Consider the following 19178-nt stretch of genomic DNA (forward strand, 5'->3'; position numbering starts at 1 on the left):
ATGTTCTGTCTCCCTCTCTGATATTTCCCCCTCATCTTCTCTCCTTTCCCCTTTATTCCCTTTCACTATTTTTATATTCCCCAAATGAATGAGACCATATAATGTTTGTCCTCCTCCAACTGACTTACTCCACTCAGCATAATACCCTCCAGTTCCATCCACGCCGAAGCAAATGGTGGGTATTTGTCGTTTCTAATGGCTGAGTAATATTCCATTGTATACATAGACCACAGCTTCTTTATCCATTCATCTTTCAATGGACACCAAGGCTCCTTCCACAGTTTGGCTATTGTGGCCATTGCTGCTAGAAACATCAGGGTGCAGGTGTCCCAGCATTTCACTGCATCTATATTTTTGGGGTAAATCCCCAGCAGTGCAATTGCTGGGTCGTAGGGCAGATCTATTTTTAACTCTTTGAGGAACTTCTACACAGTTTTCCAGAGTGGCTGCACCAGTTCACATTCCCACCAACAGTGCAAGAGGGTTCCCCTTGCTCCACATCCTCTCCAACATTTGTTGTTTCCTGTCTTGTTAATTTTCCCCATTCTCACTGGTGTGAGGTGGTATCTCATTGTGGTTTTGATTTGTATTTCCCTGATGGCCAGTGATGCGGAGCATTTTCTCATGTGCTTGTTGGCAATATTGTTTGTCTTTCCTTGACAGATGGCAAGCTGTCTGGGGGCAGAGGTTTCCATGTATAGGTGCATCCAAAGTGCCTGGAAGACTGCCCAGCACACAGATGATACTTAACAGCTTCGTTGGATAATTAAACAGCTAGATTCATGACCTATCAAACCCCAGATCAACCACTAGGTTGGAGTTCAGCTTATTTAATGGTAAAAGCTGGTTTCTCCTTCTTGAAGCACAGAGGACTTTGAGATGAAATTGTCTATGTGCACTTTCCCTTGGATTTTCATTTGAGATAAGCCCAAGGACTCCTTCCAATGCAGGAAAAAAAGAGAAAGACCTTGGTGTCCATTGAAAGATGAATGGATAACGAAGATGTGGTCTATGTATACAATGGAATATTACTCAGCCATTAGAAATGATGAATACCCACCATTTGCCTCGACGTGGATGGAACTGGAGGGTATTATGCTCAGTGAAGTAAGTCAATCGGAGAAGGACAAACATTATATGGTCTCATTCATTTGGGGAATATAAAAAATAGTGAAAGGAATAAAGGGGAAAGGAGAGAAAATGAGTGGGAAATATCAGAGAAGGAGACAGAACATGAGAGACTCCTAACTCTGGGAAATGAACAAGGGGTAGTGGAAGGGGAGGTGGGCGGGGAGATGGGGGTGACTGGGTGACAGGCATTGAGGGGGGTACTTGATGGGAGGAGCACTGGGTGTTATTCTATATGATGGCAAATTGAACACCAATAAAAAATAAATTTACAAAAAAAGATTGAATGCTTATAACCTATTTTAATTCTTTTCCAAAATTAGTTTTATGATCTACTCAAGTCTAGTGGGTCCCTTTCAGCATTCCAACTGTGCCGCACATGGGAATGGCTGGGGCTGATAACCAGAGACAGTTCTAAATGGCTGGAAACTTTGGGCCTTCAAGTAGACAAAGTCAGATGCTAACAATATAGGTTTTTGTTGTTGCTATTGTTTGTTGTTGCTGTTGATTTGCATTAAAAGGTCAATTCCAGAAGACAAATTTAAGAGCTGCTTTCTCCCATTTGTTAAAGAAATGCATTATCTGCAACTGCAGGTAAACATTCATTTATTATTTTCCCTCCTTGTCTGGCTCATTGTTTTCTTCTTTTTTTTCACCAGTATTTCACTAATTATACAACTAGCATGCATCACAGTGTATGCTTATAGCTTCAGCTTTGATCAAATTTTATTTGAGACAAGACACTCTTTAAACTGGTTTTCTTGATTTACTCTTTGAGCAGCTTAATTGGAATATATAGATTGTCTCACAGTCCCTCCTTAAAGCTGTACAGGTATCCCCTGTTTTTTAAAAGTTCACATTATGCTACCTCACTTTTATGAAAGACCTTTCTCAGTACCTCTTTTTGCTAACTGAAAGAAATTTGAATTTTTGCTTTTACAATAAGAGGCAAAAAGCAAAAAGAGTTTGCAACATTTGTTTGCAGTAAGCCATCCTAGAGGCAGCAGCACCCGAAGCAGCAACAGTGGCACAGACAGGTCCCTTTCCCCAGGACATACACTCAGCATCTCTGCATTAAGCCTCAGAACTTTGAACTCTATCTGTGGTATTTTGATTTATTTTGTGCTTTCATTAGCGAGGTGTGTTTTAAGGTATCAGAAAAGCCTAAGAAAAGGTAGTTTTGGGGGTCTAGAAACACTTAAATTTTTTTCCACATAAATTAATGGTAATTGCTTCTTCACTTACACCATTTATAACTTATGAAAATTTTCATAGGAACGCTCTCCTTTTGGATAGCAGGGGAAACCTGTATTTGGATCTAACAGCACTCTTTGTATTTCCCATAAATTATTACTTTCTAACTCTAGATTATAAGTATTTATTTAACTTCCTGAAATAGCTTATTTGTAAGCCCCACAAGTGCTAATACAGTGTTTAATAATAATCCGTTGAAATGAAATGAAGCATATAGAGTTGCCTTATCTCAAAGAACTTCAATAGCTCCTCTTTGCATGGCATGAAACGCCTTTCTTGATCAGGCCCCCATCTCTGTCCACTGTCATAACAGCTGTCATTCTCTCCTACTTTCCAGATCCCATAAACTCTAGCCTCTCTGGGCCACATTGCTGCTTACTCCTTGCTTTTCCAGTTGCTTCCCTTAAAAATACATTGCCAGTGGGTAGAGAATCCTGAAGTGCTTGTGCCAGGCTGGTGGGGGTGGGCTGGGAGGAAAGATGGGGATTCTAAGTAAGATTTTTTATTGAGGGGTGGTGCGGGTAGGACAATATATTCAGTAATAAAATAAAGATTGCAAATTAAAAAAAAAAAATAGGGCACCTGAGTGGCTCAGTGGTTGAGAATCTGCCTTCGGCTCAGGGCCTGATCTCAGGATCAAGTCCCTTATCAAGCTCCTGCAGGGAGCTTGCTTCTCCCTCTGCCTATGTCTCTGCCTCTCTCTGTGGGTCTCTCATGAATAAATAAACAAAATCTTAAAAAGTTTTGACTGCCTTGTGAGCTCCTAGCCATCTTCAAGCCATAGTTCATACTTGTTTATCTGTTTATTGTTTGTCTTCCCTCATTAGCCCTTTAAACTTTATGAAAGTGGGGGCCTGGTCTGTCCCGCTCACTGTGATCTCTGCAGGGTCTGAAAACCGACAGGGACTCAATCAGTCTTCGATACAGTTAAATTTTGACCATTTCCAAAAGGCAACAGGGAACCATCAAAAGATACTAACCATTGAAAAAATTACAAACAGGTTTTGCTTTAGAAAATCACTCTAGTTGCTGTAGGTGGAGAGGGAGGGGAATGGATTGGAGAAGGCAAGACTGACTCTAAGAAATCTGATCATCAGAATAAGCAAAAAATAAGGCCTGATTTGAGGTAGCATCGGTGGAGTTGGAAGGAGGTGAGGCACCTGAGACTTGAGAACAGTAGGGATGGATGATCTACTGGGTGCTAGGACTTGAGTGAGAGCAAGTAAAGGATGGCTCCCAGTTTCTGGCTTCAGACTCGGCAGCTGGTGGTGATGTCTGGATCGATCACGCAGTGTCACAGTTATACGTCTACTCGTGGGTCTCTCCCAACTCGTCTGAAAGGGACGTTGCGAAAACTCTTTGAATTGGCAGTGTAAGAAGAGCACCTATTATGCGGGAGGCACACCATACATCAATGAACGAATGAACGTAACTGAAAATACTAAACAGTAATTCTACGGCCCAATGAGAGGAATGGCCAACAGTAGAAATTACATATTTACTATTCGCTGCCTGCTGTATCAAAAAGGCGAGGAACACAAGGCGGAACGGCCTTGGAAAACGAGACAACTGGCTCCTCAGCCGCTTTCTGCCTATTGTACAACCAGGAAGCTGACAATAAAGTTTATTTGAGCGTCGACGTGCCTCGACGTGGCCCCGCCTCCCCAACCGGAGCCGCGATTGGTGGGCATTGGCAGGCCCCGCCCTTCCTAAGCCCCGATTGGCGAGGGCCGCCGTCATTTCGGAGCGTCCCGGCGTCTGCCCGCCCTTTCGCCGCGTCGCCGGTGCCTGCGCCGCCCGCACCTCCTCGCCTCTCCTCTCCCGGCCGAGGCCCGGGGGACCGGAGCGAGACGCGGGGACCATGTTCCGACGCAAGCTGACGGCCCTCGACTACCACAACCCGGCTGGCTTCAACTGCAAAGGTGAGGCGGCGGCCGCAGGCCGGCCGCGCGTCTGTGACCCCGCCGGCGGCCGCTCCCTCAGCGCCCCCACCCGGGCTCCCCACCGGGACCCTCTGCGGCCTGGTTTCGCGCGGGGGTCCCCTGGCCCCTCCCCTCCGGGCCGCCAAGCACCTGTTTTCCGCCGCCCGTGCTGGGCTTCGGAGCCCCCCGCCCCCCCCCCCACACACACACCGGTTCCTGCCTGGGCATTGCCACTTTGGGCACTTGCTAAAACTCCAGCCCCCACCCCCCACCCACACTCTGAGACACACTAAGAGTATTCGCTTTCTAACGTAGCTCTTCAGCTACTTGGTTCCCCCGGGTAAGAGGGCGATACCTGAAGCACGGTGCTGAAATCTGAGGAAGGTGCTGAGTAACTTGAAGACTAGTTCGCTGCTCGCCAGGAACTAAGGGGTGGGTGGAAGGGGGTGCAGGCGGAGCCCACCCTGCAGTTTGAGATCAAGAGAGTGCACAGTGAGGTCCAGGACTGACCGTGTTGGGGTAAGTACGCACCGCAACAGGCTTATGGAGTCGTGCAGAAAAAGTTAATAGCAGGCGATCAGGGCGATTGATTTGTGGATGGAAAGGTGTTTCCGATTTCCCAGCGTTAAAATTCTAAAAAGCATTAGCATTGCTCCCCATTGTTGCTTAACTGCTCCCCACCACTGCCCATTTCTTCCAGAGTTTTTGGCCCGGGGTTAGACTTACAACTTTGAAAGTGATCTCGTACAACCCAGGGTCCTTAGATCGTTGTATGGTTCTCAAGACTTCATAAGGGAAGCCCGAGTTTGAAATCGGAAATGATTTCTGAGCAGTTAAGGGTGTTTTGTTGATCTCCTGTAGAAGCATATCAATGTATAGGATTTTGTCTTTCTACTTTGCCTTTATTTAATAAAAAAAAAAAAAAAAAAAAAGGTCAGTGGCAACAGAGCTTAGATCTAGATTTGAATCTTTGGACTTCAGTTTTCTCTTGTATAAATTGGGGATATTACCTTCCTCAGAAAGATTTCAGAGGACTAAGTGAAATGTATCAACTTTTCTCAGGTGTACACTTAGGACAGGAAATGACAATGGTATCTTCTGTTCCTGTTTTGTCATTTGATTTCTTGTACTTTACTCTTACTTTGCTGTACATTTAACTTTGCCCAGTCCTCCCTCACTCTCCCCACCCCCCCAAAGGAACTGGAATAATAACCAACACTTACATAGCAAAACTATGTGCCAGCCACTGTTTTTATCTTTATTTTATCTTCGTAACAACCGCAAGAGGTAAGTCGTATTATTATGCTCATTTTGTAAATCAGACTAAGGCACAAGAAGTTTAAGCCCAAGTTCACACAACCACTAGGTGTCTGTAGCCAGAATATGAATGCAGGCCAGAATTTGAACAGAATATTTGCTAATCTGTTCATCTAAAACTTGCACTTTCAACTTCTACTTCAAGCAGCTCAGTTAACTTACTGTTTAGGAGTAATAAAAAAGTCCACAAGACCATTTATTTGTAGAGAAGGAAGTGTTTTATCTAGTGCTTCTAGTGATTTATGAGATATTTTCGTTGCAGATGAAACAGAATTTAGAAACTTTATTGTTTGGCTTGAAGACCAGAAAATCAGACACTACAAGATTGAAGACAGAGGTAATTTAAGAAACATCCACAGCAGTGACTGGCCCAAGTTCTTTGAAAAGGTAATGAATTAGAAGGTTAAATAAAAGTACACTGTACAGAGAGCTGAGCTTTTCTAAAAATTATATGAAGACAGTCAAGCTTAAAATTATTTTGTTCTTTTAAGATAGTAAAAGTAATGATCAGTGTTAGAAAAACTGGATATGAGAGATACAACTTTTTATTATGTCTTTAAAGCAAATTATATTGTCTCTTCCTACAAGCTTTCAGTGTTAGAAATAGTTTTGTCTGGAAACGCTATGAGGTTTCTATTCTATAAATGGTAAAAGTGGCCAAAATCAGATTTTTTACTTAGACCCAAAAGGTACCAATAACACACTTACTTTGTTAAAGACACTGACGTGCTTAAAAACTAAGATTATTTGTTTGTGGTTCTGTTTAACATATACGGATGTCCATTGTTGTGTATGCTATAACTAATCCTGAAAAAGTCTGTGTATATATCTTATTTTTGTGGCTAGAGTAATTTTCCCGTTGACTTAGTTTAATTGTAGTAACATTTTTGCAGAAAAGAGAATTGTTTCCAAATTAGAATAAAAATCACATTTCCCGGTATCAATATTTACATTAAACATTTTAATCAGCTATATTACTTTGAAGAGTAATATATTTTCCTTATAAAAATACAAAAAGTGACTAAATTTTTTATTTGCTTCTGCAAAGTGATCAGATACTTTCTCGTTAGAATCAGAGAGTTTATGAATTAGGGAACTGTGTAAGTTACACACTAGTTCTGTGACTACAGGCAAGTTTTATTAAACTTCCTTGTCTCATAATCAATAAATGAGATAACAGTGGTTCCTATGTGATAGTGATGGAGTGTATTGTTAATGAGTGATAATATAGCCAGGCCTGGCCCATAGCAACTGCTATATGCTTTATTTCTTACCCTGCCTGTACTACCATTATTGCTACTACTGGATTATTTTCTTTTGCTCTTAAAAAGTTCTTTGTGTTTGTTTTTTTAATATGTTTGAGACTTGGAAACATGTTTATATCACACCTCATGACCCATTTGTGTGTGCAGGACAACACATAGTATCATATAAGACTATTTGAAGAATATAAAAAATCTTCTAATGAAAAACACTTAGAAGTGACGGTAAAATAGGATAACTTAAATATATTGGAATTTACAGTCCAAACAGACATTTATCTTTCAAGTTGGTCTCTTTGGAATGATGAGGTCATTGTTTAAAGCATATGCATAACTTTTGTAATTACTTTTAGATCATGAAACATATTTTAAATATCTTTCATATTGATAATTTTTTATACTTTGAAGGTAGATTTGTTTTTTTTGTATCATGACCAAATCATGTGAATGAGATGTTTTCTTTAAAGCAAGGGTATAAAATTTTTGGTTAGAAAAGGAGTTATAGCTTAAAAGTACTGATTTATTAATTAGGCCCAAAAGGGAGTGCAGAAGTTTTTACTTCTCCTGGAATTGCTCCTGGAATGAGATTTTAAGCTCCTGAGAGACGCATTTGAAGGATAGTGGCCACTTTATATAGTTTCTGGCATTCATCTAAAATGCTTGGTTTCATTCTATATCTGTGTCACATGGCTGTGGCATTTCCATAATATGAAAGCTAAGATTTAGATAATAATTGGTTTATTTGTATATTCTTTTTAAAGGTTTGTTTGTTTTAAATTCCATGTGTTTTCAGACCTAGAATCAGAAAGTTTAGGTTCAAGTCGTAGATCCAAGTTGTGTAGCTATTCACAAGTGTTAATATTGAGGCCTTATTTCCTCATCTATAAAATAACGAAGTTGTTCTAGATCAGTGGTGCCCTTCCAGGAATCTGCAAAAGTCAAAAATTTTAAAAAGCATGATGGAAACAATTTTTTTCTTTAAGTGGTACACTTAAATGTTTCCTTTGTTTGGGTTATATAATTGCATCAACAGTTTAGTAATGTAAATGTTGTTTGCATTCATAGAGATCCAAACTAAGATCTCTTTCAATTCTACCATTTTTTCTTTCTGTGACATTATAGTAATAATGAAACTAGATATTTTTCCTTCACAGTATCTCAGAGATGTTAACTGTCCTTTCAAGATTCAAGATCGACAGGAAGCAATTGACTGGCTTCTTGGTTTAGCTGTTAGACTTGAATATGGAGATAATGGTATGTTTTGTGGGGAATGTGTGTTTTAAAGAGAGGGAGAAGAAAGGTGGGGGCAAAAGGAATGTTAAAATGTAGGGAACTTAACAGTTTATTTTTTGTAACCATCCTTTTATGTCTAGCTCTCATTCTACCCCCAACTCCCAAATTGTCTAGGAAAGAGTTTTCTTTTCAAAAATTACAGTCTTTTCGTTTATTAGAAAACATGAAAAGCAGCCCTCTCATTGGTACTTAGATTTTTTCTTTTAGAATTTGGGAATGGTGTCTCCTGGTAATTATCTTCTCACAAAGTTACATTACTTTGGTAAATTTGCTGTCTTTTACAGTCTGCACCTTAGCATTCTGAGTTAAATTATTAAGAGTATCAGAATGGATAGTATTTCAGAGTGTTATTTGCAGCAGGTAATTTCACAAGAAATGGAAACGTACATCTAATGCCAATAGGTACTATAGGCCAAAATATGTTTACTGCTTATATTTCGTGTTGTTTTATTATAGATACTTATTTGGAAACTTTTGAATACTAGTACCTGCAGTTAAAAAAGAAAGAAAGAAAAGAAATTCCAGTAAACTCTTGTTTCTTCTCATTAGACCATTTCATTTTGAAAGGCCTGCCAGGATCTAAAGGAAAGGTCCAGTTATCTTACCTCCATTCTCTGAGTTTTATGTTGTTGTCTTTTATGGGGCTGTCATTCCCAGTCCTTGTCATCTTCTGCTTTTGAAGACTTTTTTTTTTTTTTTTTTAAGATTTATTTACTTTAGACAGAACATGCATGAATGCCCATGAAGTGGGAGGTGGGGACAGAGGGAAAGAATCTCAAGCAGACTCCCTGCTGAGTGAGGAGTACACGGCAGGACTTGATTCAAGACCCCTGAGATCATGACCTGAGCTGAAACCAAGAGTTGGACGCTTAGCCGAACCAGCCACTAAGCACCCCATTTGAAGCCTTTTGGACCTTTGTCTTCTTTTTCCTCCCATTCTGTTACCATCCATCTTTTCTGATGTCCATTGTATCTTCATTCCCACTCCTTTCACCCTGGTTCAGGCTCTTGTCATTTTCTGCTGAGATTATTACAGTATGTTTCAAACTCCTTTTCCATTAGCATAAACCTCTATTTTCATCCTCAGGCCCTCTGGGCTTATTTTTTGAAACATAAATGTTTTAGAATTCTCTGCTTTGTTTTCAAAGAACAGCTCTTACATATTCAGAAACACCATGGCTTTCCCCTTGTCTACAAAAGGAACTCCAGGTCTTTTGGCCTGATTCAAGACCTGTGATAACTGGTGTCTAACTAGTATTCACATACTTGACATCCCAGCCAAACTTTAAGAGTGCTGTTTCCTGTTTCTATCTCTTTTTCTCCCCTAGATTTTTTTTTGCGTACACTTTTCCTTGGCCATTATGTCATGTCAGTCTAGCTCTACACATCCAAATGCAACTCATCTTGCAAGATCCAGCTCAAATGCCACCTCGCAACAATATTTCCTTCTCAACTTTCATAGCTTTTAACTCTACCTTGTCTACTCTTTAGGTCATTTGTCACTTTCCACTTTGCTTATATTATATGTCTTGTTTGCCCCACTAAATTGTAAGCTGATACTCAGCTTTGTTTCCTATGTAGTACCTCTATTAGTTTCTTGTTACCACAAATTCAATGACTTAAGACACAATTTATTATCTTACGGTTTTGGAGGTCAGAAGTCCAACTTCTGTTTTACTGGATTAAAGTCAGTTTGTCTACACAGCCCTGTTCCTTTTGGAGGCCTTCTGGGAAGATCTCTTCTTTGTCTTTTTCACCTTCTAGAGGCTGCTTGCATTCCTTGACTGGCTTCTTTATCTTCAGATTTACAGCATAGCATCTTCATATCTCTCTTGTGGCTCCATTGTCCCGTCTTTTCTGACTCTGATTTTCATGCCTCCCTTTTATAAGGATACTATGATTATATTGAGCCCACATCGATAATCCAGTATAATCCACCTATTTCAAGGTCCTTATTTTAATCACATCTGCAGAGTCCCTTTTGCGATGTAATGTAACATAATCGTAAGTTCCAGGAATTGGGATAATAGATATCTTGGGGTTAGGGGCTGGGGAGGCAGGGGAGCAGTCATGATTTTATTGCTACAGTAATCTGACATAGTTTGTCAGATACAATAGATGTGCTTATCAACTTTAATAAATGATGAATATGGTTTATGAATGTTTAGGTATACTGATACAGAGCATCCAACCAGCTGTGTTTTGCTAGTTTAAATTTCAGAAGCCTTATGGCAGAAATCTTAAGGAAAGCTCTAAGACTTTCTTTACTTTCAGTTTTAGTTTAGAAAAAAAAATAGTTAAGTCTCTTCCTTTAGTAAGTATGTAATCTCAAGTCTTGGTAGCATTGGTTGATTTTTAGGGTCTTTAGCAAAGTCTTTATGTGTTGTGGTTTGAGTTGGCAGAAACTGTTAATTTGCAACAAAATTTTCCCCAGCTTTTCCAAAGTGTTTTCCAACTATTCCCAAATACAGTTGTCACATTTCAGTTCATTCATGTTTTACCCTTTTATTTCTCTTGTCCTGTTTTATAATACTGCATGTTTAGGTTACCTGGGTACCAAGAACAGTAGATGCCATATGAGTGTGTGTCCCTACAGTTGACTGTAGCTCTTAAGTACAAATACCTATTAGTAATAGCAGGGTCTTTTTTTAGTATGTTAAAAAAAAAACAAAAAACTAAGAGTTTATGTCTGAAATATAAATTTTTTTATATTGAAAAATTATAGTTGAATTTTATTTGAAATGTTAGTTGAATTATAGTTGAAAAGTAAGTAGTATCAAAGTATATTAAAAGTCTAAACTTGAAAACAAGTTTCTGTTTAATTTTAAAATTGAGAATTGCAAACCCTTTTTTGGAAAAGGGTTAAAGTAGTAAAACTATCCCTTAGCAATAGGAGGTGCTGTTGTTCTTTTGCTTTACTTTAATATGTTTCTTTTTTCCAGACTTGTAAGGTATTTAAATTTTTTATTCTCATTTGATGAAACCATTGTGAATTTCTATTATTTGTGCCTTAACATTTTTTAAATCCTTTCATTAGCTTGTCAATTAAGGTGATTTACAGAAGTTGCAAAATATTACAAAGAATTTTCACATTTCTGTATTTTATAGATGTTAACATTTTACTTAATTTGCATTATTCTCTATATATACATAGACATATATGTACCTTTTTTCTCAACCATTTTAAAGTTATAAATGATTCTTTCCCCTTATGTACTTTGATGCACATTTCAAAAAAAAAAAAAAAAACACTATCTTACATAATTACAGTACAGAAATTAACTTTGATTCAGTACTGTTATATATAGCTATTACTCAACATTTCACCAGTTGTCTCAGTAATGTTCTTTATAGCAAAAAACAACCAATCCTGGACCATGTGTTGCATTCAGTTGTTCTGTCTCTTTGGTGTCCTGTCATCTGGGACATTTACTCAGTCATTATTTGTGCCTCATGATGCTGACATTTATTTTGTAGAGTGTCCCTCAGTTTGGGTTTGTTTGATGTTTCTTCATAAGTAGATTCAAGGTTTGTACTTTTGTTAAGAATAGCACAGAAATAATGTGTTCTTCTAAAGTTAGTGATATGCCCTCTTACTGGTTATGTTCTAATCACTTTGATAAGGTTTCTCCACTGTAAAATTAATATTTTCCCCTCTGTAATAAATTTGTATCTTGTGGGGAGATACTTTGAGATGATGTTAGTATGCTTTTGCTCCTCAGACTTTACCTCTACCTTTAGCTTCCATTTGATTATTCTTGCCTGAGTCCATTATTATGTTGATGATTGCCAGTGGTGTTTTTCTAATTTCATCATTTGTTCTACATTTATGTGTTGGCTTTTTACTGTAAAGAGCAGCTTTCCTTTCTCTTCAATTTATCTTTGTCTATTTAAATCATTATAGAAATGTGGATTCTTATTTTACTCAATGGGCCATAATCTTTTTTTGGTCGTTGTATATTTTGATGTTTACACTGTTCCAGGTTTGGCCAGTGGGAGCTCCTTTAAGGTAACCCCTGACTGACTGAAATTTTAATGTTTTTATTTTCCCTCTTTCATTTATAAATCATAGAAACACTATGGCATTTGGGGCATTAAGTTTAGTGAATTTTTATTAAATACTTAAGAGTTGTAAAGTCTTTTTAAGTGTTTTCTCAAGTAAAAGTAAGTAAAACTTGCCTTTGGAATTGTGAGTTTCAGGTCTCCATAAAATTAGATTTTTGTATGATGGTGTCTTTGAAGCGCTGATTTTTTTTAGAAAGCACAGTTTTTGGATTCCATATATGGCATTCAAAAGATTTAGGAAGAAACTTTTTAGCAAGTTTGTATTTAATCTTGTGTAACCTATACTTAACCTTCCTCTGATTCTTCCCCTGCTAAGTTTCTCAGCAAGCTGTAAATGCATACCTTCTGTCCTCAAATTTAGATGGTATTTAAAAAGTCTTACTTGCAGAAATGTTAATGAAGAGATATTTGTATAGATATGTCAGTAATCATTTTAGCTTAATCAGGAAGCTACAATCGCATTGTCTTCTGATGGATTTTTTTATAGCAAAAAATAATTTTGTTTGGATGAGTTATCTTATGCTTATCAGCTTGGCTCAGTTAAATTCAATAAATAAGCAATGTTTGTTTTACTTTAAGGTGCAGTTCTACAAATTGTATTTTTGCTTATGTTTACAGCTGAAAAATACAAGGACTTGGTACCCGATAATACAAAGAATGCTGACAACGCAGCTAAAAATGCCGAGCCGTTGATCAATTTGGATGGTAAGTATGTAAGTGCATAAAAATGATCATCAACATTTTTGGTCCCTTAAATGTTTATTTCCTAGAATGAGGAAGTCTTGGGTTCCTTGGTTTTAGTAAATTAAGAATGCTTTATTTTGATGCTTTATTCTCTGTTTTTATTGTCATTTACAGTGTGTTTTCTCCCTCCTCTTAGAGCTGAATATTTGAATGTTAGAATGCTATTCTTCGATCTCTTCATATTAACTTGGGGGTTTTGATTTGTATATAATCATGGTGGTGATTGTTTGCCTTTCTGGATCCATAAAATATTTTTTCTAATCTAATAACATTAGACAAGTGGTAAAAATGTTTCATTATTTTCACTTCTAGATGCCTTTAAGTATTCTCTTTTTAAAAGTATAAAGATTCTATTATAATAATTTAAGTATTCTTTCATGATAGATTCATTGTGACCTATAATTTACAAGTTACTCTTAAGAATAAATAAGCTGCTTAGAAAGACTAGAGCTACTGCTTAGAGAAAAGGTTTGGGGAAAATTGTCCATTGAAGGGGTCTGGTTTAAATTTAATAGCTTTGGAAAGAAATGTTACTTAAGTGTTACATAAATGTGCCCTGCCGGAAAAGTGACAGCACAGTCCGAATGTGAGTTAACTTAGTCATTTATTGGATTGTTCAGTGTAGCTGATTAATACAGACCCCATTGATCTCATCAGTTTACCTAATCGTCAGTGCCCCAACAATTCTCTTAGCAGCAGCAGTTTTAAAAACTAAGACTTTTTTTTGTTATTGGAAAATTAAAAATGTATTTTGTAAGTTTATATGCTTACATATATGTAACTACATGTTTGCAGAGCCATAAGTTTCCATTTTTAATCTTTTATAGTAAATAATCCTGATTTTAAGGCTGGTGTAATGGCTTTGGCTAACCTTCTTCAGATTCAGCGTCATGATGATTACCTGGTAATGCTTAAGGTCAGTTGCATATTCTTGATTCTTGACAGAAACTCTTTATGTAGAAGAAAAACTTCAGTTTCTAAAAATTACCTATATGTAGATATATGGCTAATGACTGAAATATTGAGGAATGTGAGACTTAAAGCAGATTTCATGACTTCATCTGTTTTAGATTATCTGGTAACAACTAACATGAAAGTGTTTACTTTGTGCCTGCCACTGTCCTCAATCCTTGGCAAAGATGATCTCATTCAGTCCTAGCAATCCTGGAGGTAGATGCTGATATCCTTTCATTTTAATATGAAAAAATTGAGACTTAAAGAGAATAGATAAATGATGTCTAAGATGAGAGAGGCAGGATTTTAATCTAGGCACTCTAACCTTGTGGTTTATTCTTTTTCTTGTATCTGCCCTTCTATTTAATAAGTCCTTTTAAAGATGTGTGATCTGTATTCACTAATAGAAAATGCCAAATTAGTCCTGGTGGATGTGGTCAAAAATATGAACTCCAAAATCTTTTTTTTTTTTTTAAGATTTTATTTACTTATTAACAAGAGACAGAGACACAGGCAGAGGGAGAAGCAGGCTCCATGCAGGGAGCCTGACATGGGACTTGATCCTGGGACTCCAGGAACATGCCCTGAGCTGAAGGTGGCGCTAAACTGCTGAGCCACCTGGGCTACCCTATACCCCAAAATCTTTTTGAGGACTGAATGTTTTTATTTTCCTAGTGCTCCATCCTACATAGGCCACTCAATTCATGCCTGCAGTTCAGGGAACCTAATGATTTGAAACAGGTCTCTTCTAAGAGGAAAAACATACTCCTACTTCAGAAGATTTATGTCATGCAATTGTGATAGTACAGTAGGCCAGGATAGGGAGAAGGGAGCAGTATATTTAAGGTACTTAAGATTCCAGACTTAGAAATTATTATAGAAATTAGTACTGATTTTATGAGAAATTGAGTGCTTTGGACTATATACAGGTAAATTACCTTAATCTACTTTGCAGTTAAATTCAGTAATTAAATTCCATTCTACCCACAAAAGATTAGCCAAAACTAATTCTACTTTTTAGAATTGTGTGTATTAAATGACAGTTGTAATAAGAGAAAAACTGTTTCTAGATTATTAAAATTCTCTATACTGGATCTGCATGTTAACTCACATTGGATGCTAAGAGACAAAAAGTTGGGTCAGCTGGCTGGCTCAGTCAGTAGAGCAGGTGACTCTTGATCCTCAGGGTCATAAGTTCGAGCTCCATGTTGGATGTATAGATTACTTAAGTGAATAAATAAAAACTTTTAAAAATAGATAAGTTGTTTTTATTGAAATTTAGCCCTTTCAAAGGCTTGTTCCTTACTCAGGCCATTATGTAAATTGCTTTGGAACAGTAGTTCTGCAGTGGCCATGTCACCTCTATTCATCAACTGAGTGAGAGGACAAATAGACTAGCATATTTGGGGTGCTTTTGTTAGACTTTAAAAACCCAAAGGGAAAAAGTATAAATCAGCCATAATAAAAAGCATTATGTGACACCTGGGTGGCTCATTGGTTGAGCATCTACCTTCGGCTCAGGACATGATCCTGGGATTCTGGGATCGAGTCCTGTGTTGGGCTCCCCACAGGGAGCCTGCTTCTCCTGCGGGGTCTCTGCCTCTCTCTCTGTGTCTCATGAATAAATAAAAATCTTTTAAAACTTTGTAAAATTCTAAGCTGCATGTTTGGAGTTATTTTAAGAAGCATTCAAACAGCCCATGACAACATGGAAAACATTTTGATAGGTTTGCCAACTGAGAATTGATATACTATTTGGCAACTAGACTGATGAATAAATTCGTGATCCCTATTAAAGACTGGTTTAATGATTCTTTTTTTTCTTTTAATGATTCTTTTTAAATGTAGCATTTGGCTTGCATTAATGATATTTTTAAGTTTTTGCACTTGAGTTAAAATTGTTATCCACTAATTAAAATTCCATTTAAAAAATCTTATTTTTTAGAGTATCTGCTTAGGTACATGCATGCATGTATGTTCTCAATTGTAGCTGCCATAATAAAATGCTTTGGTGATGAAGAAAAACAATGTCGTATGAGAGATCTGAAAACATTTTACCATAATTAAGTGAAAAAAATCAAGGACAGTGCGTATTATATGCTAACCCACTGTGTCAAGAGTTTGTGTGTGCATTTATGCTGGAGCATGCTTATAATAGAGTCCTTGTAATGATCCACAATAGTCTGATTCCATTGACTGTAGAGGGATGATTTTGTTTTGTTTATGAACATCTTTCCACATTATAAAATATTAAGAGTGAAAGCTTTCTGTCAGCAGTTTTGTTTTTAATTTATTGGTGAATTTGTTAATGAGGTATAGGTAATTCTAACTTCTTCAAACTGGGTATCATTATTCTCTAGAACTCAGCAAAAAGGCGAACAGCCAGTAAAAAGTAAAAACTATTTTTGTGTTTCTTAGGCAATTCGCATTTTGGTACAGGAGCGCCTGACACAAGATGCAGTTGCCAAAGCAAACCAAACAAAAGAGGTATGCGTTATTTTTTTAATAAATTTTAAAATAATTATTAATGAAAGTTCCTTCTGGTATTCTTATGATTTAATATTTTTATGTATTTGCTTAAGGTAACCATTCTAGTTAGAACTGCCCAGAAAAAGGATAGCTTATTTCAGTGGGATTGAATTTGGTTTTAAGCAATTTATAGCGATTTTTGAGTGAAAAACTTATCTCACTTGATACCTTAAAGCAGCTACTGATAGCACATCCACAGTCTACCAGCACAACCACTGCACGAGCCCAGTTAAATGTTTAAGAGAATTTACCTTGTAAAATAGTATTATTGGGTTATTTTGACTAATTGCTCAAAAACAGGATACAACTTGTCTTACTAATTTTTTTCTTTTTTGACCTAAATCTTGTCCTGTCTCTTTTGTTCAGAGAAATCTCTCCTCATTTTATTCATATTTCCTAGCATCACTTAGGAGAAAGTAATTTATCCCTAAGGTAGTAAGTGTTTGAGCTCAGGCAGTCTGATCAAAGAACCAGTGCTCTTAATGGTAGTTGAGGACAAAGGTCTATGTATGAAGGCCCGTATGAGCTAGTTGGTCAGCCCAATTGAAGGGAGTAAGGGGGCACAGAGGCTATATTAGAGTAATAAGTTTCTGGGTACAGGTGACTGCAGCTGTCACCTTTCTGTCCTGATTTGTAGGCTGAGGAATAGTCTTAACACTATGTTTCCCTTAATTCTGAGGTGTTAGAGATGAAGCATACTAGAAATCCAAATACTCTCAAAGTCTCATTGACTAAAGATAGTGCAGAGAATGTCCTCAGGGGTTAGCAGCAGCTGTTGGAGGTGTCTGATCATGCTGCTTGCTATGCATAGATAACTGCAATGAATGCCTTGGATATAACGGACATTCTAGATTCTGGTCCTTTTTTGTCTCCCCTAATTCCCCAATGTCTTTTGTCCTCTGATCCCATCTTTAGCAAGGCCCAGCAGTGTTAAAAAGTTACTAATGGCAGGGCAGTGTAGTCCCCCCTGAAAGACACTGTTTGTTTTAAAGGCTCTTATTGCTTATTAATTATGTATGAATCAGACCACTGGAAATTGGATTAAAGATCAGCTTCTTTCACCCACACTGTAGAACAGGCAGTAAATTGTTTGGGCATAATAAAATCATTCATTCATTCATTCAGCGAAACTATGCCCTCAGTTTGAAGGCAGTGCAAATAAGGGCATAGCCAGATCTTTTTGCTCTTGTTTGCAAAGTAAAATTTTATTTTATGTGCTCTAAGTCCTAAGTTTAGTACCATGCTATGGTAATACAGTGCAGAAATTCTTACAATAAGTATTCTTGTTTATAATCATAACTAGCATTTGGGTCATGTGGTCACCTTAGGGATAGCTTGGTGGTCTGTTGACAGACAAAGCAAAAACAGGACTGACATAGAAAGCCACTCAGTGCAATTCTAGTTTTTAGTTTTGTTTGAATTTACATACCCATTTATTTCTTCACTTAGATAATATTAGTTATTTTAAGGCAGTTGGAGCCTAAGTAGATTTACATTAATGGATAAGGCAAGAATCAAGTAGTGACAGCTTAGTATTTATAACATTGAAAGTATAGATTTTATACAGTATGATCAGAGTTCCTGTTACTGTGAACTCCATATGTTTGGCATCATGGTTACCATCTTTGGCATATCTCTGTGTAGGTACTGACCAGTTAACTAAATGGTTTAGAGTCTGTTCATTTTCGTAGATTTCAGAAAAATTTCCAAATGAGCTATTACTGAAAGTTTAAATTATATATAGGTAATCTGGTAATCATCATGCTAGCTGAAGAAAAGGTTGTATTTTAGATTTCGTATAAAGATAATGTGCACAGAAATATTAAAAATAATCCTGTTCCATTTGCCCTGTACTCTGCTGCCAACTATAGCTAAAGTAGGGCAGCAGCAGCCCTGCTCAGCTGCCCTTCCCTAGCAGCAGTGATAGAGCATAGCTGTAAAAGGAGCTACTGTTTTGTATGCCTTGTCTTAAAAGAGGGAATGGGTGATACAGAACTAGCTTCCACTACATGTAGAGGCCATTCTTTCATCAAAAGGCAAATCTAGAGAGAAAATTCTCTGCCCCCTTGCCACTGCAGCTAAAAGGGTTAACAGAATGGCTAGTTGATTTTCAGTTATAGGTGAGAAAACATGATTCTTAACTATTTTGACCTTTTTATTTTTTAAAGGGCTTGCCTGTTGCATTAGATAAACACATTCTTGGTTTTGACACAGGAGGTAAGTGATTTTGTTTGAATTCAAACTATTTTTAGACATTTGGGGGATGAATATTTGGGGGAGAAATGGGCAATAAATGGTCTTGAATACTGATTAATGCAGTTTTCTTATAAAATAGATGCAGTTCTTAATGAAGCTGCTCAAATTCTGCGATTGCTGCATATAGAAGAGCTCAGAGAGCTACAGACAAAAATTAATGAAGCCATAGTAGCTGTTCAGGCAATTATTGCTGATCCAAAGACAGACCACAGACTGGGTAAAGTTGGAAGATGAACATTTTAGGATTTCAGCTTCTCACCTGATTAGTACAATTGGGAACCATGTACGCTCTGGCATGTGTTTGGAAATCAAATGTCACATTTTCAAGGGAAGAATCCTAGAAAATTGACTATGTTCTCAAGATTTACTATCATTGTTTTTTTTTTTCTTTAATAAAGTTCAGGAAAGTGGATTTTTTCTGACTATTGTGTTTGTGTATATAACTAATCATCTT

General features: G+C 37.3%; 1 protein-coding gene across 1 annotated transcript; it reads left to right on the forward strand.

Moving 5' to 3' along the window:
• Nucleotides 1–4138: 4138 nt before the first annotated feature.
• On the forward strand, nt 4139–19136 carry RTRAF (RNA transcription, translation and transport factor). Its single transcript, XM_038544714.1, has 8 exons — nt 4139–4304; nt 5884–6008; nt 8038–8137; nt 12860–12946; nt 13813–13901; nt 16358–16426; nt 18637–18685; nt 18804–19136. The coding sequence occupies exons 1-8, from the start codon at nt 4244–4246 to the stop codon at nt 18956–18958; spliced, it is 735 nt and encodes a 244-aa protein (XP_038400642.1). The 5' UTR covers nt 4139–4243; the 3' UTR covers nt 18959–19136.
• Nucleotides 19137–19178: the final 42 nt, after the last annotated feature.

This window comes from Canis lupus, chromosome 8, assembly GCF_011100685.1.
Source record: "Canis lupus familiaris isolate Mischka breed German Shepherd chromosome 8, alternate assembly UU_Cfam_GSD_1.0, whole genome shotgun sequence".
NCBI lineage: Eukaryota > Metazoa > Chordata > Mammalia > Carnivora > Canidae > Canis > Canis lupus.